This window comes from Ananas comosus, linkage group 20, assembly GCF_001540865.1.
Source record: "Ananas comosus cultivar F153 linkage group 20, ASM154086v1, whole genome shotgun sequence".
Taxonomy (NCBI): domain Eukaryota; kingdom Viridiplantae; phylum Streptophyta; class Magnoliopsida; order Poales; family Bromeliaceae; genus Ananas; species Ananas comosus.
This window is the reverse complement of record NC_033640.1, coordinates 8,862,016-8,885,273: the sequence shown is the minus strand read 5'-3', so window position 1 is coordinate 8,885,273 and position 23,258 is coordinate 8,862,016. Positions and strand designations below refer to the sequence as shown.

At 33.8% G+C, this 23,258-nt stretch overlaps 3 protein-coding genes across 4 annotated transcripts; 1 reads left to right on the top strand and 2 right to left on the bottom strand.

Moving 5' to 3' along the window:
- LOC109725884 (pollen receptor-like kinase 3) lies at positions 4,149–9,805 on the bottom strand. The gene is given in 5 exon segments (XM_020255281.1): positions 4,149–4,715; positions 6,071–6,923; positions 8,247–8,268; positions 8,270–8,409; positions 8,411–9,805. Coding segments are annotated over 4 exon segments (2,190 nt in total). The 5' UTR covers positions 9,644–9,805; the 3' UTR covers positions 4,149–4,715; positions 6,071–6,128.
- Positions 13,483–17,019, top strand: LOC109725988. Its single transcript, XM_020255407.1, has 3 exons — positions 13,483–13,733; positions 16,094–16,215; positions 16,509–17,019. Exons 1-3 carry the CDS (start codon positions 13,589–13,591, stop codon positions 16,830–16,832), a joined length of 591 nt encoding a protein of 196 aa, XP_020110996.1. The 5' UTR covers positions 13,483–13,588; the 3' UTR covers positions 16,833–17,019.
- LOC109725989 (probable nucleoside diphosphate kinase 5) lies at positions 17,309–18,905 on the bottom strand. Of its 2 annotated transcripts, none has more exons than XM_020255410.1 (3): positions 18,414–18,892; positions 18,170–18,279; positions 17,309–17,732 (listed from the first exon to the last, which is right to left on the bottom strand). In XM_020255410.1, exons 1-3 carry the CDS (start codon positions 18,539–18,541, stop codon positions 17,707–17,709), a joined length of 264 nt encoding a protein of 87 aa, XP_020110999.1. In that variant the 5' UTR covers positions 18,542–18,892; the 3' UTR covers positions 17,309–17,706. The 2 variants fall into 2 exon arrangements, with proteins under 2 accessions (XP_020110999.1, XP_020110998.1); XM_020255409.1 differs by lacking the exon at positions 17,309–17,732 and adding an exon at positions 17,759–17,961 and having other exon boundaries at positions 18,414–18,905.

The window sequence follows — 23,258 nt, the reverse complement described above, 5'->3', positions numbered from 1 at the left end:
ACAAGCTACAATTATTTATACACAAATTGAAGTAAAATTTTGGCTAGTTTCACTCTTAACTCAAAATAAAAGCTTTGGAAGTTGATACAAGACTCTTATAATTAATTTCTCTTATAATTAATTTCTTTGTAATTTGCACAATGGATATATCAATTTGTCCTTAGTTGAGGGACTTCTATGCAAATTTTCATGGAAAGGACAGTTTTAGGTAGCAGCCGTGAAATCTACAGAGTCAAAACATGTGCTAGAAAATTTATTAGATTGGAGGGTTTTAATATTAATTAATTAATTGGTCAAACAATGCTTAAATTGTATACAAATTATAGGTGAAAATGTGCATGAAAACGACCCCTTGAAATTTTCTTTTTTGTATATCTCTTCCTCAATGATCCTTTTTAACCTAAGATTCCTTGTTACATAAATTTAAAGTTTTTATTAAATTTAATGTCGATTTTACATATTTTTCTAAAATTTGAACTATTTTTTAGCTTAGAAAACTATAGTTTTTTTTCTCAGTGATAGCTAACAGAGTTATTAATTTTGATAAATTATCAACTCAATTTAGAAAAGTAACTCAAATCCAACTACATGGAAAGTGAGAATGTCTCAATTAAAAAAAAATAAAGTGGCGTATAAATGAGTGGATCTTTGTAAATTTTAACCTGAATTAAACTAATAAATTGTTGTCTCATTATTTAACCTTTTATAAAAAAAAAACCATTATTTTATGTAGGGGGCGCTTTAAGGTGTTGGGAGTTCCAACCTTTGTTAGTTAATTCGAGAATTATTCACTAATTATTGAAAATCTGAATTAAACGGTCCATTTATGAATTTTTTTCAAAGAAATAAAATTATTCGCAAATTTTTGGAACAGCTAAATAATTATCGAATTACTTGCGAATTATTTTAGAATTATTGAAAATCTAAATAACAAATTTATAATTTTTATATTTAAATATAGATTATCTTATATTTTATATTTTATATTTTATACCGAATCTATTTTTGAAACCAAAATTTTCAATAAATTTAAAAATTGAAAAATAAATTTTCTACATATTATACCCGTATCGAATTTTTGCAGAATCTGAATTAACTATGGTTCCAACACCCTGCTTTAAAAAAAAAAAAAAAAAAAAAAAAAAAAAAAAAAAAAAAAAAAAAAAAAAGGTCACTCCTTTCCTTTGAAGTGGCCCAAGTTGGTAGGTATTTTAAAAGAAGAGACTCTGCATGAATGGTTCATCACTACTTGATGATTAGACATTGTAGAAAAAATTAAAATATAAAATAATATTACTTATAGTTGATTATAGCTGATTAATTTATCTAATTTAGCAAAAAATTAGTAAAAGTTATAGTTGATTAATTTAAATTCAAAAAATTTAGAAAAATATTTAAATATAAATAAATATCTAAAGAAAGAGATATTTTCAAAAGAAAATTTACAGGCTCAAAAATTTTATTCGCTCTTTTATATATTGCATAAATAAACGATTATTAGATCGTCTCTTTATTAGGAGGCTCTTCTTCTTTTTTATTTTTTTCTTTCCAATATATTTTTTATATGTACCTATGTTATTTCAAAATATTCATACAGTTATCATCCGTTAAGTTAACTTAGATTAAATGTGAGTTAAACATCTACTAAATTTGAAAAAAATCAAAATACCTTTTTTATCTTTATTTTAAAGGTAAATAAAATATGTTAGTGAAGAAGGATATATTTAAAAGGGCAAAATAGTAATTTCATAAAAATAACAGTTATTGCTAACCGTTTATTAATAGAATTTAACTTCAGAGATATATTTGAAATATGGTGGAATGTACAAAAGATATTTTTAATAGTCTTCTAAGAAGGATAAATCAGAAAGTCCCATTCTTTAAAGGGGCAATTACTTATATACTCCTGAAAAGTTTCTGACTTTCCGATTTACCCCTCTTAGAAGACTAATATTGAAAATACCCTTTCTACGTTCCAACCTATTTCTAATATACCCCTAGAATTAAAATCTATTAATGAATTCTGTTATCTCTATAAAATTATTATTTTACCCTTTCAAATATATTCTTCCACTATCACTGACTTTCTTATTTGCCCTTAATGTCAGGGGCACAAAAAGAATTTTGATTTTTGGTCTTTTCCAATATACTTCTCTACCGTCACCAACATTACTTATTTGCCCTGAAGTTAAAGGCAAAATTAGTATTTTAATTTTTTTTAACTGTGGTAGATATTTAACTCACGTTTAATCGAAATTAACTTAACAGAAAATAGCTGTGGGGGTATTTTTCAGTAACGGTGGAACATACAAGAGTTATTTTAAAAAGAAAAAAAAATGAATAAATCAGATATTTTTAAACATATCAAGGATATATAGGGAATTATCCCTTTTTTTAAATAGTAACACTACCGTAATAATAATTTTTAATAGGTACTTGTCAAGCATGCAAGCTTATCATGAATAGTGTGGATTAATTGGTCACTTTAAAATAGCCGTTGCGATATTATTATTCACCCACAAATTTTGGATTCCTTTGTGCTTTAGTCAAAGGCAAATGTCAGCTTTCGCTGACGTGGATCGCTGCAAGGAAAAATTGGTTGACTTTGGTAGTCAGTGTTTGGTTGTATATAATTATAACTGTACCATAAATCAAAACACGTGTTTCATCTGATGCGCTTGAACTTAGTTATTGTAGCTTTAACAATATAAGGAGGCTCAACTGTTGTAGCTGAATCTGTTTTTAAACTGATAATGGTTTAAAAATCAGGTCGAACTGGTCTGCTTGACCGGCTTAGCCGTGATTTAGTCTGCATAGCGGTTCACTTCAATCCTTTGAACTGGGTAAGTTATAAAACTGCTCTGAACCAAAAAAACAGTCATGTTTAAATTCGACGACTTAAAATTAACTTAGCTGATTTTATTTTCTATTAGCACAAATAAATCTTATAAAAAGTAAAACCTAAATAACTTCAATATACTCGGTTTGATCTTAAAATCAGTATTTTAGAATTAAGTATTGTACTTGAATAATAATATATGGAGTACAGCTACTATCATCTTAAGAGAATATAAGAAAATATAAGTCTTTATCTGATCAAGTCATTTTGGATGATCGAAGCTCCAAATTGATAATCGGCACCGTTGAAATTGATCTACACTATTAAAAATATTCAGAAACAAAATTTTATAAGTTTTAAAAATCATTATCAAGTTTATTGAAAGAATCAAAAAATGAATGATCAATCAAAAACGAATAATCTTCTGAAAATAGAGATTAGACTTTCTCAGTTTATGATCGGAGTTATCAAACGTTATTCAAATAGTATAAAATATTTTTTATCTAAAATTCAAGCGGTTTGGATTGCTCAATACCGTCAAACCAGCAAACGGCTTATATGGGAACTATCGATTTTACAAATCTTTGATCGTTATGTAAATAATTGCTAAAAATTATGTAATTTAGTTTTTAGACACTTCTATACTCTAGATCGACTTTAACTATTTCAATCATCAATTCAGAATTTCTATTATCAAAAACGACTTGATAAAACGAAGGTCTCTGTCCTTTTAAAAGGATAATAGGTAGATTCATAATATATATATATATATATATATAAATATATATATTATAATAATATATTATATAATATATATATATATATTAATAAAATTAAAATAATAAATTAAATATTTATGATTTATGTGATGTGAGTGTTTAATTATTGGTTTGACTAATGCCCTGGACTCAATAACATTCCGTCGGTGTCAACCCGATTTCGACTTGATTTCTAAAACATTAAATATGATCAGTTCTAATTGGCAATAGTTGGAGAGAGTATTTATAAGAATTCAAAATTACGGTTATGATTTGATACATTTGAATATCAACTTATCGAAATTTAATTGTCATGTGTACAAAACTAGCTCTCAATCATATTGAAATGACAAAGAAAGACTTTCTAAATATTATTGTTTAGTCGGGGCACGCATTACTTAACTAATCAAAATTTCACCATAAAATTAAGAAAAACACACCAAAAAAGTGAAATGAAACACATTAATTAATCGACCAAGCATGCAGAGGAAACTCACAATCCTCATCATCAATTCAATAACCAAACATGAGAAGATCTAAAATCACAGTTTCTTGCTTATCATATACATAATTTTTAAACAAAAGGGAAAAAAGAAAATCACTAAATGTTTAAAGTTTATAACATCTCATCTCATAACTTCAATAGAAGCCCATTTTTTGGCTTTTCGCGTAGTAAATAAATTGTAACAAAGCAATAAAAGAGCCCCTACCACGTCTCCTCGGTATGCAAGTTATGAAGAGCCCCTCAACTTTACGCGATTTTGAAATACACCCCTTTTTTTTTCTTTTAATTGAAACTTTCTCAACTTCTAATTTTTTCCATTCGAGTTTTATCAAATATAATGACTTTGTTAAATAGAAATTTAAAGCTATTAAATTTGACAAAATCATCATTGCATTTGAAAAATACCCAAGTTTCTTTCTCTAAAATCCTTTAATTCTGAAAAGAAAAATCAAAACTCAAGAAGGATTCGATAAGAAAAAAAAATTAAAGTTGAGGGGGTAATTTCACAATTGAATATAGTTGTGGACCTCCATGCATATTTACTGCTGCTTAATTATCTATTGTTCCTCCTCTCCATGTCCAGTGTTTCTCTCTACTTTGTATTATCACAGGCCTACAAAGAGAAATAAAAAAATCTAAAGTTAAAAAAAAAAAAAAAGTCTAGTTATTTTTCGTCCAAATCATATAGCGTATTTTGAAATGAATATCCAAACTTCAAAAATTTTGATTAATGACTACTTAACTTTACATTCCTTTTATTTTTAATAAATTTCTCCAAAGAGTTTGCTTGAAAGTATTAAATTTTGACGTAAGCTTATCCTAGTTATGAGTATTAGCTCATAATTGATTAAAAATTACAAATCGCTTAAAAGTTCGAATTTAGAATCTCAGATACCGATCATCAAAATTTAATTGTACTTGAAGTAGGATCTCACATTTTTGGGCTCCAATTTTGGGCTACAATCATTGGCCCGATTCGGTGTAACAAAGGTAAAAACTTTTTTAAGGCCCCATTTGGTTCAGCTCCCGCTATTCTGCCAAACAAGATGATTTATAATTGAAATATTTTATTCTGGTCAAATCTCGCTATTCCCGACTATCTCGAAATAGTTTGGGATTTACTATTCCACCATTTTGGTGTAATAGTGCTATTCCAATTTATAGTTTCAAACTTTATTAAAATTATAAATTGAATTAAAATTAAATTATATAAATATAATATATTATTTTTATTATAAAATTCTTAATTGTACTATATTAATACATATTATTTATATTTAAATATTATAATAAATTACTTTTATTAAGTTTAAGTTTAAGTAGAATTTTTAAAAAATTTATAAATTTATTAAAAAATTTATTTTTATCAAATTTATAAATTTATTATAATAAATTATTTTTATTAATTGTCCCCATTCCTATTCTTATTTTAAAATTTTAAAATTTAAAATTTAAAATTTGATAGTTTATATTTTTTAAATTTAAATTTGATCTTAAATTTAAAGTTTGAAATTTAAAATTTATAATTTTGAATTTAAATTTTTGAGATTTCAAATTTTAAAATTTAAATTATAAATTTTAAATTTAAAATTTTAAAATTAAAATTTTAAATTTAAAAATATAAATATGAAATTAAAAATTCAAATTCAAATATAATGAGTGGGTAATATTATCATTTTTTATTTATTACCACCAACTATCATTCTTTTTCTATCTTATCTATCTATACAAATATTATTTTTTCTATTTTCAAAAATAATCTAATTTTTATTCAAACTTAAAATCGATTTAATTCTTACTTTTATATGAATTTATATCTATTTCGAAAATAGACGGTTCTTATTTATATCCGAACAAATCTTAAGGGGGCAAAGCATGCTGTTGGAACTTGGAAACCGCAAAATTATAAGTTCACACGTCTATTTACAAACTAGCTAAAGTTCACACGATTTGTCGAGAGATACGTACCGTACTGTATGATCGATTTGCCCACTATAGCCCGGTGTCGTTGGCGCAGTGATCGCCATCATGAGATGGCGAACGAGAAGTTATCATCGCTCCGGCGAGCCGACCGCTCGCCGATGCTCCCTCCCCGGCGGGCCGACCGCTCGCCGATGCTCCCTCCCCGGCGGGCCGACCGCTCCCCGAGCCCGTCCCTCACGTACGCCGCATGGGAGGCCGGCGCCGATGCCGGCTGCAGCCCGTCCTTCGCCGGCGCCACCCTGGCCGCCTTGAGCGCCTCGACGGCAGCCGCCACCTCCTCGATCCTCGCCGCCGCCTCCTTCATGTCGGGCCGCCTATCGGGCTCCGGCTCGATGCAGTCGATGCCGACGCGCAGCAGCCGCTTCATGTCGGGCACCGCCGCCTTCATCGCCGCCGTCACGATGGCCGGGTCCAGCAGCTCCTCCTCCCGATCCTCCGCAGCGACGGTGGTGGCCCAGAGGACGAGGTCGGTCCCGCCTTTCGCGTTGTGCAGGTACTGCGAGGGGAATTTGCCGGTGAGCAGCTCGAGGAGGAGGATGCCGAGGCAGTAGACGTCGGACTTGGCGGAGACGTGGTGGTGGCCGAGGGACTCCGGGGAGCGGTAGGCGAACATGGCGGCGGAGGCGAGGGAGGGGTTGACGAGGGGGAGGAAGCCGTAGTCGACGAGGAGGGGCTCGAAGTCCGGCGAGAGGAGGACGTTGCCGGACTTGAGGTTGCCGTGGGGGATGTCGGCCGACGAGAGCTCGGAGTGGAGGTACGCCATCCCCCGCGCGATCCCCCGCGCGATCCGCAGCCGCGTCGGCCAGTCCAGGGCCGCGTGGTCCATCCCTCGATCGCCTGCGAGGTTGGACCATTAAAACTTCAATAATAATTTATTCGGTATGAAAATTTTTCCGATACAAATTAAATTTAAATTACAATGTTTCACTTAAACTTGCTTTCACTAACATTTAGTCAAAGTCAAATGAAATGGAGATGTTATAACTTGTGTTGGAGGCTCTTAATCCAGCTAATGCTACAATGTCAACATGCAACAAAGATTTATGGAACCAATTAAGCACAAATATTAGGCCATTTTGAAATATAGACACTGCGGCTACTTTTTATTTAATTGTACCTAAAAATTTAATTATTTTCATTCAAGTTACACATTCTGAAATCAAGTTATAACTGTTTCATTAATTCAATTAAAAATATGAGAAAAATATGTTATATATTTTTAGTTAAATTTATTTTTTTAAAAAAAAATGAACAAAGTGGATAGCTTTATGATCTTTCTCTCTTAAAAAAAAAAAAAAAAAGATTAAAATGTGCATAGCTTATTTTGATTCTGACTATCTCACTTATCAAAATTTTTATTTTAGCATCCAATCTTTTAGGTTGTTTAATTTAAATTATTTGACGACTCTTTTATCATAAAATTTAAACTAATTACTTACCTCAAATAAATTTATAATTATATAAATTTTATAAAATATATTAATAATTAAAGTCGTAAAAATAAGCAATATATTCAAAATTTAAAGTTAAAGAATATTAAATGGCTGAAATCAGATAAATTAAAAATTTAGAAAGCAAAATTAAAATTTTCAAAGATTAGATAGTAAAATCAAAATAGATAATAGCTGAGATAAATTCTATAAATAATTTATCTGAACTATAGACCATTTACATCGACTATCTTATCTTCCAAAATTTTAAATTTACTATTCAATCTTTTAATTTCTCTAATTCGAGTGAGTAAACAGCATTTTGATTTTAAATTTATTTTTTTTTTAGAGAAAGGTAGCATACTATCCGCTTTGTTTATTTTTTTTAAAAATAAATAAATTTAGCTGAAAATATGAATCAACTACGATTCAAATTTGAGATATCAGATACCATATCCATCAATTCCTTTACCACTTGCGTTAGGAATGATTAGTTATTATAGATATGAGAATTGTATGAAATATATTAATTGGACATGTAAAGACAAACAATGTAATCAAATTTTAAAGTCAAAATGTCAAATTAAAAGATTGATTTGTAAAATCAAAATTTTAAAACACCCGAGAGTCGGCTCAAACGGATCCATAGATCATGTTTTATACACTTATACTTAAAAAGACCAAAAAAAAAAAAAAAAAAAGGAAAGAAAAGAAAAGGAAAAAAATGTCCCATGAAGAACGTAGAGCAAGCTCCTTTGGAATGTATTCGTAGACGAGCAGCTTCTCTCTTCGCGGTAGTGAACGCCAGCGGCGCAGCAGTTTGGGTGGCGCAGCGGCCGAGCGGCGCATCTCGACGTCGAACGTCTCCTTCCCCACCCGGTTCATGTCGCGCATTCCGTTTCACCGACCCCGCCGCCCCCGCCCCGCGCTTCATCACCGCCTTGTACGCCGACCCCAGCCCCCCGCTCCCCAGCACCTCCGCCGCCGCCTTCATCAGGTCCGCCAGCCCGAACCTCCCCTTCCCCTCGTTCACCATCACCAAATCACCACTCCCCAAACCACCACCACCACCCCCGACATTACCTGCAGCCCCTCCTCCTCCTCCTCCTCCGCCATCCGCTGGCGCTGATACGACGCTGTCCGCTACGGCGCTCTTTTTACTATTATTATGATGGCTCGACCCTTTCGCCGCGTCGACGACGGCGTCAGTGCCGCCGCCGCCGTCGCGCACGCCTCTCTTCTCGTCGCCGCTCTCGACCGCGCCGTTGTCGACGCCGAGCGTGTCGAACGCCCGCACGCGCTGCTTCCGGCACGTCCTCAAGCAGACGGCCGCCGTGGCCGCCGCGAGAAGCAGCACCACCATCGCCATCGCCACCTTCTCCCCGAGGGTCGCCTCCGGCTCCGGCTCTGGTTTCTTGCATGGTTTTTTGTCGTCGGCGCCGTAGCAGAGGTACGCGTTCCCTCCGAACGCGCCCGCGCCGAACTTTTCGAAGCTCGCGGGGACGGGGCCCTCGAGGTCGTTGTGGGAGGCGTTGAACTCCGACAGCGCGGCGGGGGGGTCGGGAGGGAGCTGCCCGGTGAAGCCGTTGTCCTCGAGGTGCAGCTCGATGAGGCTGGTGGCGCGTGTGAGGGAGGAAGGGACGGGTCCGGTGAATGCGTTGGCGTTGAGCCAGAGCTTCTTGAGGTGGGCGAGGCCGACGAAGAAGTCGTCGGGGAGGGGGCCAGAGAAGCGGTTGCCGGAGAGGTAGAGAGATTTGAGGGCAGGGAGGCGGCGGTTGAAGGCGGGGAGGGGGCCGGAGAGGGAGTTGGAGGAGAGGGAGAGAGTGCGGAGGCCGGGGAGGCGGGAGAGCGCGTCGAGGTCGGGGGAGCCGGAGAGGCCCATGCCGGAGAGGCGGAGGCCGGTGAGGATGCCGTGGAAGCAGACGACGCCGGGCCAGGGGGAGGGGGGACCGCAGGGGGGGGACTCGGCGGAGAGGGACCAGGCGGAGAGGGCGGTGGCGTTGCCCAAGGAGTCCTTGAGGAGGAGGAGGGCCGCGGCGTCGGGGGACGGAGCCGCGGCGGCAGAAACAGCTAGGTGGCGGTGGAGGACGACGAGGAGGATGAGAGTGGTGGCGGTGGCAGCAGCCATAGGTGCCGTAGGTGGTGGTGGAAGGACGCTGTTTGCGTCCGATACGTGTTTCTTCCGTTTCGCCCGTTCTCCTTCTTTTTCTCAGTTCATAGTAAATTGGCGACGGATTGAAGGTAGAGAAGGAACGATGAATGTGAGAGTACTAAGAATAGAAAAAAACAAAACAAAACACAAAAACGAATTTTTTGAAAGACTTCTAAATAATATATTGTTTAAGAGTAAATTGCACTTGTAGTAGTAGTATCTGGGCTTCATCCACTCTTATTTTTAGAAATGTATCAAATTAGTTCATTTCGTGGCCAATCACTAAGGTTGTTGTTGACTGAAAAATAATCTTAACACAATCCAAGTTTTTTTTTTTTTTTTTCTCTCTTTTGAATATCTGAATACGCTGAAGGAGGGAATTAGATGTTACCATTTGAAAAGAGATATCTTTCAATTATTCCAAGCAAAAGCTCATTTTAATAGCTAGCACACATCCTTCTAAAATGGAAAGAAAATTTTGATAAGAAATGTAATCTCTTTTGTCAAAAATACAAGCGATAGCAAACACTGAGTTTCACTTCTTTCGTTTCTTCAAAAAAGAACTCAACTAATAATGTGAAATAATTAGATTTTAAACTTAGAATTTCAAATACTAACTATAAAGCTCGTATATAGCTGTTGTTAGTTCACGTTTTGGTTGACATTGAAAACATCTAATACCCACAACATTATTCTTTTCTCGGCCTTTATTTTGTTTACATTCTCTATGTTCTCTGGGCCATATGTCCATTCATCTCCCCTATTTTAGGTTTTAGTTCACCATGGGCTTAATATCTTCTAGGGTGGACCCTGATTCTGTGTTCGGATTTGGGCTTGTTCTGCGCTGCGCTTTTTTATCTTTCTATTTCTTTTACAAATAAACTTGAGCTTTCAATTTCGCAATTAGATCTTCTAAACTGATGCTGATCAAAACCGCACTGAGAGAGAAGAAGCATACGGACGGAAAAAGATGATACGCGAAGAACTAATTTTTCGACAAAGATGAACTATTATTAATTATATTAACTGAACGTCGTGTCTAATATGGAGGCGATATTCGAATCCTACGAGACGAAGATAATAAATTTCAATATATCTTTAAACCTAATCAGATTAGAAATAATCAAATAAAAAAATATAGAATTTTTTTAAAATAATCTAAAAATGTAAAAAATAGAGGCCAAAGCAAATGAATTTGGGTTCCGAACTCGGCAAAAATAGCCGCACAATTTGATGCGTCGACCTTGAAAAGTGTTTCATGAATTGAAGTTGTACAGTAAAATCGGATACTCGAATGAAAAGTTACGGCCATTTAAAAATTTCTCACGCCAATTGTAAAAATTACCAAACTCAACGGTATTTTCAGTTCAGCTTATTAATTGAGTTGTGTATTTTCATAAACTCGAACACTAAATTAGGGGCGTAATGTGGATCGTGCTGGACGCCTGGACCGGCACGACCCACATTTATCCGGGCCGAAACAGACTAGGGACAAGCCCGGGCCGACCCGACATCAAATCAAGGCCGAGCCGTGCTGGGCCCAAGCTCCCTAGCCTCTGGCCGAGCACGGCCTCTCGCCCGAAAGGCACGGGCTGTTCCGGGCCGGGCGTATTTTTATAATTTTTTTAAAAAATATATATATAATCTAAAAATATAAACAATAAGTTATTTTTATTTAAATTGATATTTTAATTAAAAAATTTTAAAATTTATAAAAATAATTATAAAATAATAAATATTTAAATTTATTTATTGTCAAAAGTAAATGTAGAGGTCTATCTTCTAGATGACCTACAAAGTCAGGAGAATCAACAATCAATAATAATAATAATAATAATAATAATAAGTCCTATCAATACCTGGCCAAATGTGTCAACTTTTCCTCCTAATAAGTGGGAGAAATTGTTGCCTCAACCAAACCCTATTTCTCCAATTTTGTGAATAAAAATTGAAAGGTCACCGACCGTCCCTAGAGCAAGTGGTAAAAGATTTGTTGGTTGATATTCGAGACCCAAGTTTGAATCCTTGTTGATTCACATTTCTACTTAAGTTTATTTCTAAATAAAATAAATAAAACGGGTAGCGTGCTACCTATCTCTCAAAAAAAAGAAAAATTGAAAGGTCTTGTCCACATTTACTTTATTTTCATTTATAGAATATTTGACTTCTAGTTATTCGCTTACGTTGAGAGTATTCAAAGTTACTAGAAACTAAATTTTACTAGTGTATGGTCCGCGCTATACAGTAAATAAATTATATTTTAATTAATTAAAAATATAATGATTAATTTTAAAATTAAAAAATTATAATAAAAAATTATAAAGTATTCTTATGAATATTATAAAAATTATTTTTTATTAATATTTTTTAACTTTTAGTATTTGAAGAGTTAAATTATTTTAATAACTTTATTTAAAAATCCAATCAAATTTAATAGTTTTTGTAGCTATTTTGGAAATAAATTTTTTTAACTAAATTGTTAAAAGTTAGAGGGCTCAATTAATTTTTTAACTAAAATTTTAAAGTTGGAGGACTTATTTTAGACGTCGAAAAAAGTGAGATATTTTTATCTTGTTAAAATTGATTGGAGCAATAAATGACTATTACATTCACCCGATGTATATTAATACTCCATTTATATTACATTCTCTATGTTCTCTTAGCCATGTATGTGTCCATTCATCTCCCCCTATTTTAGGTTTTAGTTCACCATGGGCTTAATATTTTNCTGTACCGGTACAAAATGTGTACCGGTACACCCCTGATGCTGTACCGGTACAATAAGCAGAAAATCTGCTATTTGCAGATTTCAAATGCCAAATCCTGCTCTCGCGTCTCCGCTGAGTCCGTTTTGCGTCTACTTTGCGCCAACGTGACTCGGACTTGTCCCGACACTCTCCAGAGCTGTCGACAAGCCTCTCCTGCTAAATACCAGGGATATCACAATATATATGCATAGTATCAAAAATAAATGAGCATATAGAGGAACTCATTCCAATTAATTTTGGCTTAATAACATTGGTGGTCCTCAAATTGTGAGCCGCGTAATATTTTAGTTCTTAAATTTTAATTTAATTTTTAAATTTTAATTTATTATAATTTATAGTTCAAAACTTTTAAATTATCATAACTTTGTTCTACAATATAAAGTGGTGTTGCTAATGTAATAGTATTGAAATAGTATTGTACCGTGTAATTATTTTTATATATTTAGTTAGTATATTTTTGAAATTTTAGAAAAAATTTCAAATATCATCTCTTGTGGTTTCGTATTTTTTTATTTTAATATCTAATGGTTTAAAATGTATCAATTTAATACTTCGTGATTTTATTTTTCTCTTTTTATTATCTCCTCAACTAATTTTTTTGTTAAATAACCAACAAGGTTAAATCTAAAAGGTACTAAAGTAAATATTTAATAAATCTAGATGGGGCTTTTAACGAAATGTGAACAAAAAAGCTAATGAAAAAAAAAAAAAAACCATATGGTACTAAATTGATACATTTTAAACCACATGATACTACAGTGAGAAAGTACGAAACCATATGAGTGATATTTAAAGTTTACCTTGAATTTTAAAGTCAAAATATCATTAACTGATTCAAATCAAATAAATTAAAAAATTAAATAATAATTAAAAATTTAAAATAATTTATAGTTTAAATAAAATAAGTTCTGTACATTTTTTCTGTCTTTTATATTCATTTCACGGGAAAATAAAGTTTGAGTGGGTCATTTCATAAGAACCAAAGAGTTGAGGGGTGTCCCCATACTTTTTTGGTCCTTTTTAAAACCTCTTTGTCAACAACAGCCAGAAGGGGAGTTGTTATCATCATCGTAGCAATAGTGCTCAAGCGATCACTCTCTCTCTCTCTCATCCCCTCTCTTTCTCTCTCTAAAAGTGTTATAGGAGATCGAAGATGATGGGGAGCTCCGCGAATACGAAGACCTCTTCGGAGATCGCGTCGCTCTTGGATTTGAAGCCGCACCCGGAGGGGGGATTCTTCGCTGAGACCTTCCGAGATTTCTCCATCACACTCCCCAAATCCCTCCTCCCTCCTCACTGTAATCTCCTTTCTTTTCCCCCTTTTTTTCCCCTTTTTTCCGAATTTTTTGGTTGAGAAATCCATCCGCAGTGCTAATATTTGTGTTTTCTTATGTGGTTTTGCGATTTGATGTTGTGGGTTTTGCCATGTTGTTGAGAAATTGATGAGAAACCTAACAAAAGTTAGATTTTTTTTTTTAACGTTTTTTGTTATTGGAGATGGAGTAGTGAGATCGAAAAATATGTATAATTGGTGTCTTTTAGGTATTAATTTAAGCAATGAGATGATATTTGTGTGAGGATTTTCGGGGTTTATCCCTTTTGAAATGATCATTAGCTTATCTTTGTGTTGAATGCTCCGGAACCATCTGAAATTTCCTAAACTATAAAATTTAATATTTGGTATCCGAGCTTTCAATTTTTTTTTTTTAATTAATGACATAGATCGATATTCCATCAATTTAGAGTGACTAACATTAGTTAAATCGCCAAGGAAGTAGTAAGAATATCAATTCTTAAAGGTAAATATGCACAGAACTTTACCTAAATTATGGACCATTTTGAATTGATTATCCAATCTTTCAAAATTTTGATTTTACAATCCAACTTTCCAATTAGTTTGATTTGAGTAGGTTAATGATACTTTAATTTCAAAATTTAAGCTAATTGCATACTTTAATGAATTGATAGTTGCAATAATTGAGTGGAGTATAACTTGTAAAGATAAATAACGCTTTCATATTTTGAAGTCAAAGTACCGTTGACTTATTCAAATCAAACAAATTGAAATGTTGGGTAGTAAAATTAAATTTTTGAAAGATTGGGTGGTCGACTCAAAATAGTTCGTACCTCAAGTAAGTTCGGTACATTTTTATCAATCTTAAAAGAGAGAATTCATATAGTTCTTACAAATAGTTAGATTTTGGCAAAACTAGCTCATTTTAACATCGTAGCTGTGTTTGGAGAAACTTTATATCAGACAAGTCTTTTCAGATGCACCCTTATGTATTGTTGGATTTCACTCTGTGCGATTTTAAAGTGGAGTTGAGTGAAATCTAGGTAGAGAAAAGGAACATCGCGAAAGACTTGTATGATAAATTTTTGTTGTTTTTTCCTGTGTCTGAAACGCATGAAATTGTCAAAAGCTGTGTCTGAAATGCATGAAATTGTCAAAAGCGTTTTGGTACAGCATTGACACGCATTAGATTTTTGTCTCAAATATCCAATTTTCTCAAAATAAAGTACCGACATGGTTCTGATATAGAAACCATTAAGACGCTATCTTGGAACCTTTGTACATTACATTTTATCGATAGAGATATGGTCATCATGGAAAAGAAACTAGCGGAAGCTTTTTGCGGATGAATCAGTTGAAGTCTCTCTTTTTCTTGATGAATGTTGATTTGATATTTGCAAATTAATGTAATATGTAATTTACAAATTCGGCTTAGTAGAGGCGGATGGCTGATAGTAATGTCATACAAAAAACATTACTTGTCGATGCATTCCATACTAATTATTTCTTGCATCTTGAATGATAATAGCGAAATGGTTTTATTATTTCTTGCATCTTGAATGATAATAGCGAAATGGTTTTATTATTTCTTGCATCTTGAATGATAATAGCGAAATGGTTTTATTATTTCTTGCATCTTGAATGATAATAGCGAAATGGTTTTATTATTTCTTGCATCTTGAATGATAATAGCGAAATGGTTTTATTATTTCTTGCATCTTGAATGATAATAGCGAAATGGTTTTATTATTTCTTGCATCTTGAATGATAATAGCGAAATGGTTTTATTATTTCTTGCATCTTGAATGATAATAGCGAAATGGTTTTATTATTTCTTGCATCTTGAATGATAATAGCGAAATGGTTTTATTATTTCTTGCATCTTGAATGATAATAGCGAAATGGTTTTATTATTTCTTGCATCTTGAATGATAATAGCGAAATGGTTTTATTATTTCTTGCATCTTGAATGATAATAGCGAAATGGTTTTAGTATTTCTTGCATCTTGAATGATAATAGCGAAATGGTTTTGCAATGTATATAACGGATCAATTACAGATTCTTCCTTGTTTATTTGTCATCATAATTTGCGAAAAGCGATTCAATAGAAAGTGAAAATGAAAACTAAAGTTCCTATATTTACATACTGCTATGCATTTATATATGTCTATATACATGTATGCAAAAGTGTTCCAATATTCCTGTGGTATGGCGTCGTAAATTTCCAACGATGTGTGGTATTTCTTTCTGAAATATTGTTTTCAGTTATGTCTTTTCCTACGCAACGATACTGATAAATCATCTAAACCCGTTATTTTCTAGTGCTTATAATCGATGAGTCTTGTAACTGAAAACTTGTGCAGATAAGGTCGAGCGCCCTGTGAGCACAGCCATTTACTTCTTGCTGCCGTCGGGTAGTGTTTCGCACCTCCACCGCATCCCCTGTGCCGAAACCTGGCACTATTACATGGGCGAGCCCCTCACGGTTAGAAACCCTAACTTAATATCAAACGGCAGCCACATTACTTTTATATATTCCAGTGAATGATTATCTCTTTATGCCCCTTCCGTTATCCGAATTTCTTAATGCCCTTCAGAAACTTTGTTTTCTTACATGTTTACTATTGTGCTTAATGTTTACCTATCAGAGAAACAACTTTCAATCGTGAACTGTAAGAAACTGCACTTTTGCGGTTCTAACATGAAAATTTCAGATTTTATAGGTGTAGTGTATACTTAAAAGTCACTTATTTTTACCTGCTTGTGTTGTACATCCAGGTCTTTGAGCTACATGACGATGGTCACATCGAGCTAACTGTCCTAGGCCCAGATCTCAATGCCGGGCACCGGCCGCAATACACCGTACCGCCAAACGTGTGGTTCGGATCGTTTCCAACCTTAGACGTAGAATCCTTTGCGTCAGACGGCAGCCTCCTTGTTAAGTCTCGGAAGCGGGACTCCGAGCTGCACTACTCGCTGGTAGGCTGCACCTGTGCCCCTGCATTCCAATTCGAGGATTTCCAACTGGCCACTCGCGACGAGCTCAAGGCTCTCGCTCCCAACGCAGAACCCTTCCTCAATTACCTCGTCCTTCCGAGCTGAGCTGATTTGTGGCCTGTTCGGATCTCTTTTCTTTCTTTTCGATCTTTTTACCTTTCACGCGCAATAATCTTGTACTGGGTTTGTGGGTGTTCACAATCGTGACGACTGAATTATACTGTAACAGAGTTATTACGTAATACATTTACATGGAAATAACACTCGGGACGAATTTTGTCGAGCCATTTCTTATTTTGAGTGGAGCGGCGAAGAATTGTCGACTCGTCTGATTTTGAGCAATGTTACCGAAAGATCATTGACAACATAGTAAGTCCTGTTCAGAGTGATGTAACAGGGTAATTTGATGGGTTGGAATGGACGGTTAGGATGAAAGTAATGCGGCGACGCGTCACCGTGTCATAAATTTACCTTTGCTTGTAGAGTCTCAGATCAACAATTAGCATAGCTAACCTGCTAGTCAAAGAGTTGATCTCTTGTTGCTTAGTTGGGCCTGCAATGGCTTCAGCTTTAAGTGTAAGTTGCAGCAGGAAATGATTAAGATTCATTGTTCTGAAACACTGTACTTCAAAATACACTGGAAACAAACTTAAAAAGAGTCCCTCAAAGTACACTGGAAACATTTTATAGTAAGCAGCCTTAAATTTAGGAAATGTACACTTACAGGGCATTCAAATTCCCAATTTGGCCGATAACATTTGATGATATTGAGTTTTCTTACACGATCGAGGCAATAAAAAACTAAAAGTCGCATAAAGTTCCATCGACGACAAGCGCCTGCGTGGAGGAAACCATGGGCACCGGATAAATGACTTGTAACTAGAATTCCATGGACCGGTCGTTCGCACTACCTGAGAAATAGCCGAGCCGCTTGCTTCGATTTGTCTTTTTAGATGAATTTGTGCCTCCCGGTAACCTTCTAAAGTTCGTCATGCTTTGTAACAGCTGGAAAATAAATAAAAATAAATAAATATTTTCTACAGCCGAAAGGATAAACTATTGCCAACATCTCTTCTGTCGTATCGACCGCAGATAGCGCATTCATCTGTTCTCCATTCCTTACTCAAAATCCTCACCGCGTTTATTTTATATATACGAGAAGTCTAAAACTCACCAGACAATGTGGTTTTAAAGGAGAGAAGGGATGGATGGCAGATACTCTGGCGATCTACGGTTGTCATTGTAAACCAGGTTCAAGCTATAATTTCTCCCTTATTAAGTACACAAGTGAATGAAAAAAGGAGCAAATCGATGCTTCATCTTGGTAATTCGTATGTTGTCGCTAAGGTGAAGGAACAGAAGCAGCAGGGACAACATCAACATGGCTAATTGAGGGACAGAGAGAGAGAGAGAGAGAGAGAGAGGCAAAAGAAGAAAAGAACCTGGAGAGATGTCTCCGAAGAAAAATGAGATTTCCCTTGCAGCCGATTGAGGCGAATCAGAACCATGGACGCAATTCCTTTCCAAGTCCGACCCGCACATGGCTCTAATGCTGCAAATCAAAAGCAAAAATATGCGCACACTTGAAATAAGACAAATTTTCATCATTTAAGTTTATACGGGCATGCTTACACGCACAAACACATATAGGTATATGAAACCAAAAGTACATGAGAAATTCTTAACCTGCTAGGATGAGAAACTTTAGCCTTTCTGGCATCAGTTGGTCCAATCAAAGCGCGCCATCGCGAGACGGCGTCAGGCTTTTCCAGAACCATAACATAAACTGGACCACTGAACATCAGCAAAATCATTTAGTAAACAAGCAACAGAGAGAAGTCCTTTAACATGCGAGTATACAAGATCCACACAAAATTATGCGAAGGATAAATTTCATTAAGTGATCGACATTGTCAAAGTAAAGGTCGGATCTATGTACTGAATCACCACATTGATACATCATATCGCACACATTACACGAGTCGATTTATTATGATGTAAACATTTACGCAGTGAAATACCATACTGAAGATCGCCATATTATATGGTTAGAGACGAAGCTAGCACTCGATTATGAGGGGGGCCAAAAATACATACAAATCGAAATTTTAGCAAATAAACAAAATTTACCTAGTCAAATTTTTGATGAAAAATATATTGACTAAATAATTAGTGTAAAAAAGACGTTACCCCTTTTTTATTTATACTTACTTAACTTCTAATTATTTATTTATATTATTTCACTAAAATAATTTTGAAATTTATTAAATCTAATAGTAATTCAGTGAATAATTTAATTTCTTAATTTTTACTAAATATAATTGTGACAATAAATGACTATTAGTTGACAGAGCNTTTTTTTTTTTTTTTTTTTTTTTTTTTTTTTTTTTTTTTTTAAAGGTAGGCTCTCTAGAGGTGTTGTAAAAACGAATCAAATAGTTTAGGCCTCATTTGGTATTGTTGCTATTTTTTATTTTTTTTAAAACTAATTCTATATAATTTTATATACAGTCAGAAGGATTTTTTTTTTATTTATTGTCATGATTGGTTAACTTACAATGCATTCCAGCAAAATGACGAATGACAACTGATTTAAAAAAGAATTTAAAAACAAAAGAAAAAAAACGCTGCTTCTAAATTTTTATTATTCCTTGTTAATGATTGGAAGCAATTTACCGTTTGTTTATTCCTACACAGAGATTCTATTTTTTAAAAAATAATAATAATAAAAAAGGGTTTTAAGTAGAAAGATTCTATGATTAGCACTGCTAAATAAAGGGCGGATCAAATGCAAATACGAAGTGTGAGAAATTGAACTGAAACAAAAGCGAATTTGTTCGGATGATGCGAGAATTTGGGTAGAAGCTGAGTAAAACCCTAATAAGAGTATTTTAGAGGACGTACACACACAAAAAAAAAAAGAAACTTGTGAGCGAGCTTTGCGTACCCGAAGAAGAGGAGGAAGATGAGGAGGAAGTCGCGGAGAAGGAGAGCGGACTGCGACGCCCAAATCCTTCCCATTCCGACTCGCCCGGTTTTGGTCGAATCGGAGTTCGATGGGAAAGTGATTCTTTGAAGGTTTTTTTCTTCGTTTTTGGTCGGGTTTTTTTTTTTTTTTTTTTTTTTTTTTTTTTTTTTTTTTTTTTTTTTTTTTTTTTTTTTGTAACTCTCTTATCCGCTAGCAATAATAATTTGTTAGACCCAAAATAATTAAATTTAATTATTATTACTAGCGTGTGGGCCTCATATATATTAGACTTTATTTGGAATTGCGAGGAGATTGTGTTACGTGCGGTGAGAAAGTACGATAGGAAAATACCATGTTTGTTTTCGTACGTAATATTGCGTTCTGCACATAGCGATGAGTTGATTATGATATACTTTCTACGGTGTCATCGGAGAACGCAAAAGCATATCTCTATATACTTTTACTCTAACTCCATTTTATCTAATAATGTTAGATAGATCTCAATACGAAACTAAGCCTAATCATTTTTCCATCTGACGTGGGAGTGTTGAGGCTTTACAACAATACAGACCCATAAATTATAATGTGTATGACTAGGAATGTAAAACGGGCCGGGCGGCCCATGATCTCCGACCGGACTGGAGAACGGCATGGGTGCCGTGCCAGCCCGGCCTGGACCGAGGTTGAGAGTCGTACTGGGTCTCTCGTCTGGGGCCCAACGGCCAGGCACGGCACGTCCCGCTTGGGCCATGCCAGCCGGGCTAGCACAGCCCGAACATTGCCTTGGGCCTTAAGGTTGGAGCTCCTAGGGCCAGGAGATCTCCTCCCAAGGTTTGCCACAGCAGACTTTGGAAGGAGGTTTTTGATTCAATGGACCAAAATTGTTTGATCCATTAGACCAAAAACACAAGCACTCATATAAATAATAGTGTTAAATACATACAGATTCCTACAAATATAGTAAATTACAAATATATCCTTATAAAATTTAACTTTAGAGATAATTGCCTATATACTCCTTAAAACTTTGAAAATATGTCATTTATCCCTACTTTTTTTTTTTCTTTTCAATATACCCCTCATATGTTCCTCCGTTATTCCAAAATATCTCTATAGTTATCACCCATTAAGTTAAATTGGGTTAAACGTGAATTAAATATCTACCACAGTTAAAAAAATTAAAATGCTACTTTTGCCCTTAACTTAAGAGCAAATAAGAAATGTTGGTGATGGTAGAAGGAGTATATTTGAAAAGACAAAAAAGCAAAATACTTTTTGTGCCCCTAACTTAAGGGCAAATATGAAAAGTCAGTGCTGGTAGAAGGGTACATTTGAAAAGGATAAAATAGTAATTTTATAGAGATAACAGAGTTCATTAACAGATGTTAACTCTATGAGTATATTTGAAATAGGTTGGAACATAAAAAAGGTATTTTCAATATTAGCGAGATAAATTAGAAAGTCGGAAACTTTTCAGGGGTATATAAGCAATTGCCCCTAACTTTATGTTGTTTCTGTAACAGTTTTAATATTTTTAAATATGTCTCTCTAATTTGTTACCATTAGAGACGTGTTTATATTTTAACAACAAATAAATAAAACAAAATGTCAATTTTGCCATCACAGATATGTCCATCTAGAAGTCACAACAGTATAATATAAGAGGGATAAAAATGTCAAGTTATCTCATAAATTAACCAGGATTAAGTATTTAACCCATAGTTAACTAAATTTTTCTAACAGATTCTAACGACAGGCACATATTCGAAAATATTAGGACTTTTGTAGGGACAACATATGAAAGTTGAATTTTATAGAAATATATTTGTAATTCTCTATATTTGCAGGGACATGTATGCAATTAAAAAATTTTAAAACATTAATTATACCATTAAAAATTTTTAAACCATTAAAAATTTTACATTAGTTGAAAAGTATAAAATAAATTCTTTTAAACATCAATTATTCGGATAATAACAATTAGTCTATTTTATTTTCAAAAAAATATGTATCACATCAATTAAGTTTTTCTTAAAGAAATTAATTATGCTCAGTGATTGGGCCATTGCATTTGGCATTAAGTTATGAATGAATTTTGATCGCACTCTATTATAGTATTTTAAAAAAAACCTCTGAATCTAGCGTTTTATAGATACATATAATTAGCATAACAACTGCAAATATAATTTTTTTTTTTGCATCTAATTTGTTTGGTTGCATATAATTTAGGTCGATAAAATTAGAAATATTTTATTTGGTTGTTCGTAGTTGAAACTTGAAAGTTACTTTTGTATATGTTTATTATTTTTTATATGGTATAATGAGATTACTCTAGAAAATAAAAATTATCATTTTTTATTTAAAATGAGAGATGATTAGTAACAATTTACAAAGCTTGGGTTTTGGTGGTTAAACTTAAACCTAACTTAATTAGGACTGACGAATGAATAGACATTCATAAAGTTTATCATTGTAAATGGGTTTTGCATTGTTTGAGGCTCATATATATATATTTTTTTTCCTTAGATAAATTTAATTGCTGGCACTATGTTTAACTCTTTTTTTTTTTTTTGGGAGAGAGAGAGAGAGAGAGAGAGAGAGAGAGAGAGGAATGTAGCATGCTACTTCACTTTGTTCATTTAGATTTGATCTCTACACTCAATTTACATTTTGATCTATTGTCAATTTTCTATACATTCAGTCAATCAGGATAGCAAGAAATTTGTTTTTTTTTTTTTTAAGTAAAAAGTATATGTGAACTATGGACCAACTTGAGTTGGCTATCAAATTTTTTAAAATTTTAATTTTACTTATTGGCCAATTTGTCTAATTTGAGTCACTCAAAGATACTTTGACTTCAAAATTTAAGCTAATTAAATTTGTAGTTGTGAATATCGCATGAAGTATACTAGTTAAATCTATGAAGATAAATGATACATTCAAAATTTGAAGTCAAAGTGTCGTTGAGTGACTGATATTCAATAAATTGAAAGGTTAGATATTAAATAATAACTTTTAAAGGTTGGATATCCTGTAAGAATTTTCATAAAAACTTAATTAATCATATTCAAATATGATTTTTTTTATAAATAAAGATTTAATAGATATAGAATTGATTGATATAATATATTGTACTCATTTTCTATCTATTTAAATAAAATAAAATTGTAATCAAACTTCGATGGAAAGTCGATATGAACTCTATATAAAAGATTACTGGTCTTACCAACTTCTCACATCATTCTGATAAAATATTAGCTTCAGTTCTATAGAATTTTGCCTTGGACGAGAGGAAAAATTAAATCACCTAAGGTTTGGTTAATAATATTTATATCATCGTTTCACTTCTCGCTTCTGCTGATTGGTAAAAATTATTTTTTTCTATGACTCTATATACGTTATATTATAATTCTATTTATCATCATGAATATTGATATGTATTTAATTTTATAATTTTTATATGCTATATAGATCATATCATGTTCATACTAAACCCTTCCACTATACTTGTCTGTATTTTATCACTTTAAATATATAGTCGTGAGATTACCTCCGGCATAAAA

Coding starts and splice junctions, on each gene's coding strand:
- LOC109725988 (XM_020255407.1), top strand. CDS start 13,589: ATGATGGGGAGCTCCGCGAATACGAAGACCTCTTCGGAGATCGCGTCG. Junction 13,734..16,093: donor ATCCCTCCTCCCTCCTCACT/GTAATCTCCTTT, acceptor AAACTTGTGCAG/ATAAGGTCGAGCGCCCTGTG. Junction 16,216..16,508: donor ACATGGGCGAGCCCCTCACG/GTTAGAAACCCT, acceptor TTGTACATCCAG/GTCTTTGAGCTACATGACGA.
- LOC109725989 (XM_020255409.1), bottom strand. CDS start 18,541: ATGATTTTGCTGATGTTCAGTGGTCCAGTTTATGTTATGGTTCTGGAA. Junction 18,280..18,413: donor AAAGTTTCTCATCCTAGCAG/GTTAAGAATTTC, acceptor TTTGATTTGCAG/CATTAGAGCCATGTGCGGGT. Junction 17,962..18,169: donor CTTCGGAGACATCTCTCCAG/GTTCTTTTCTTC, acceptor TTACAATGACAA/CCGTAGATCGCCAGAGTATC.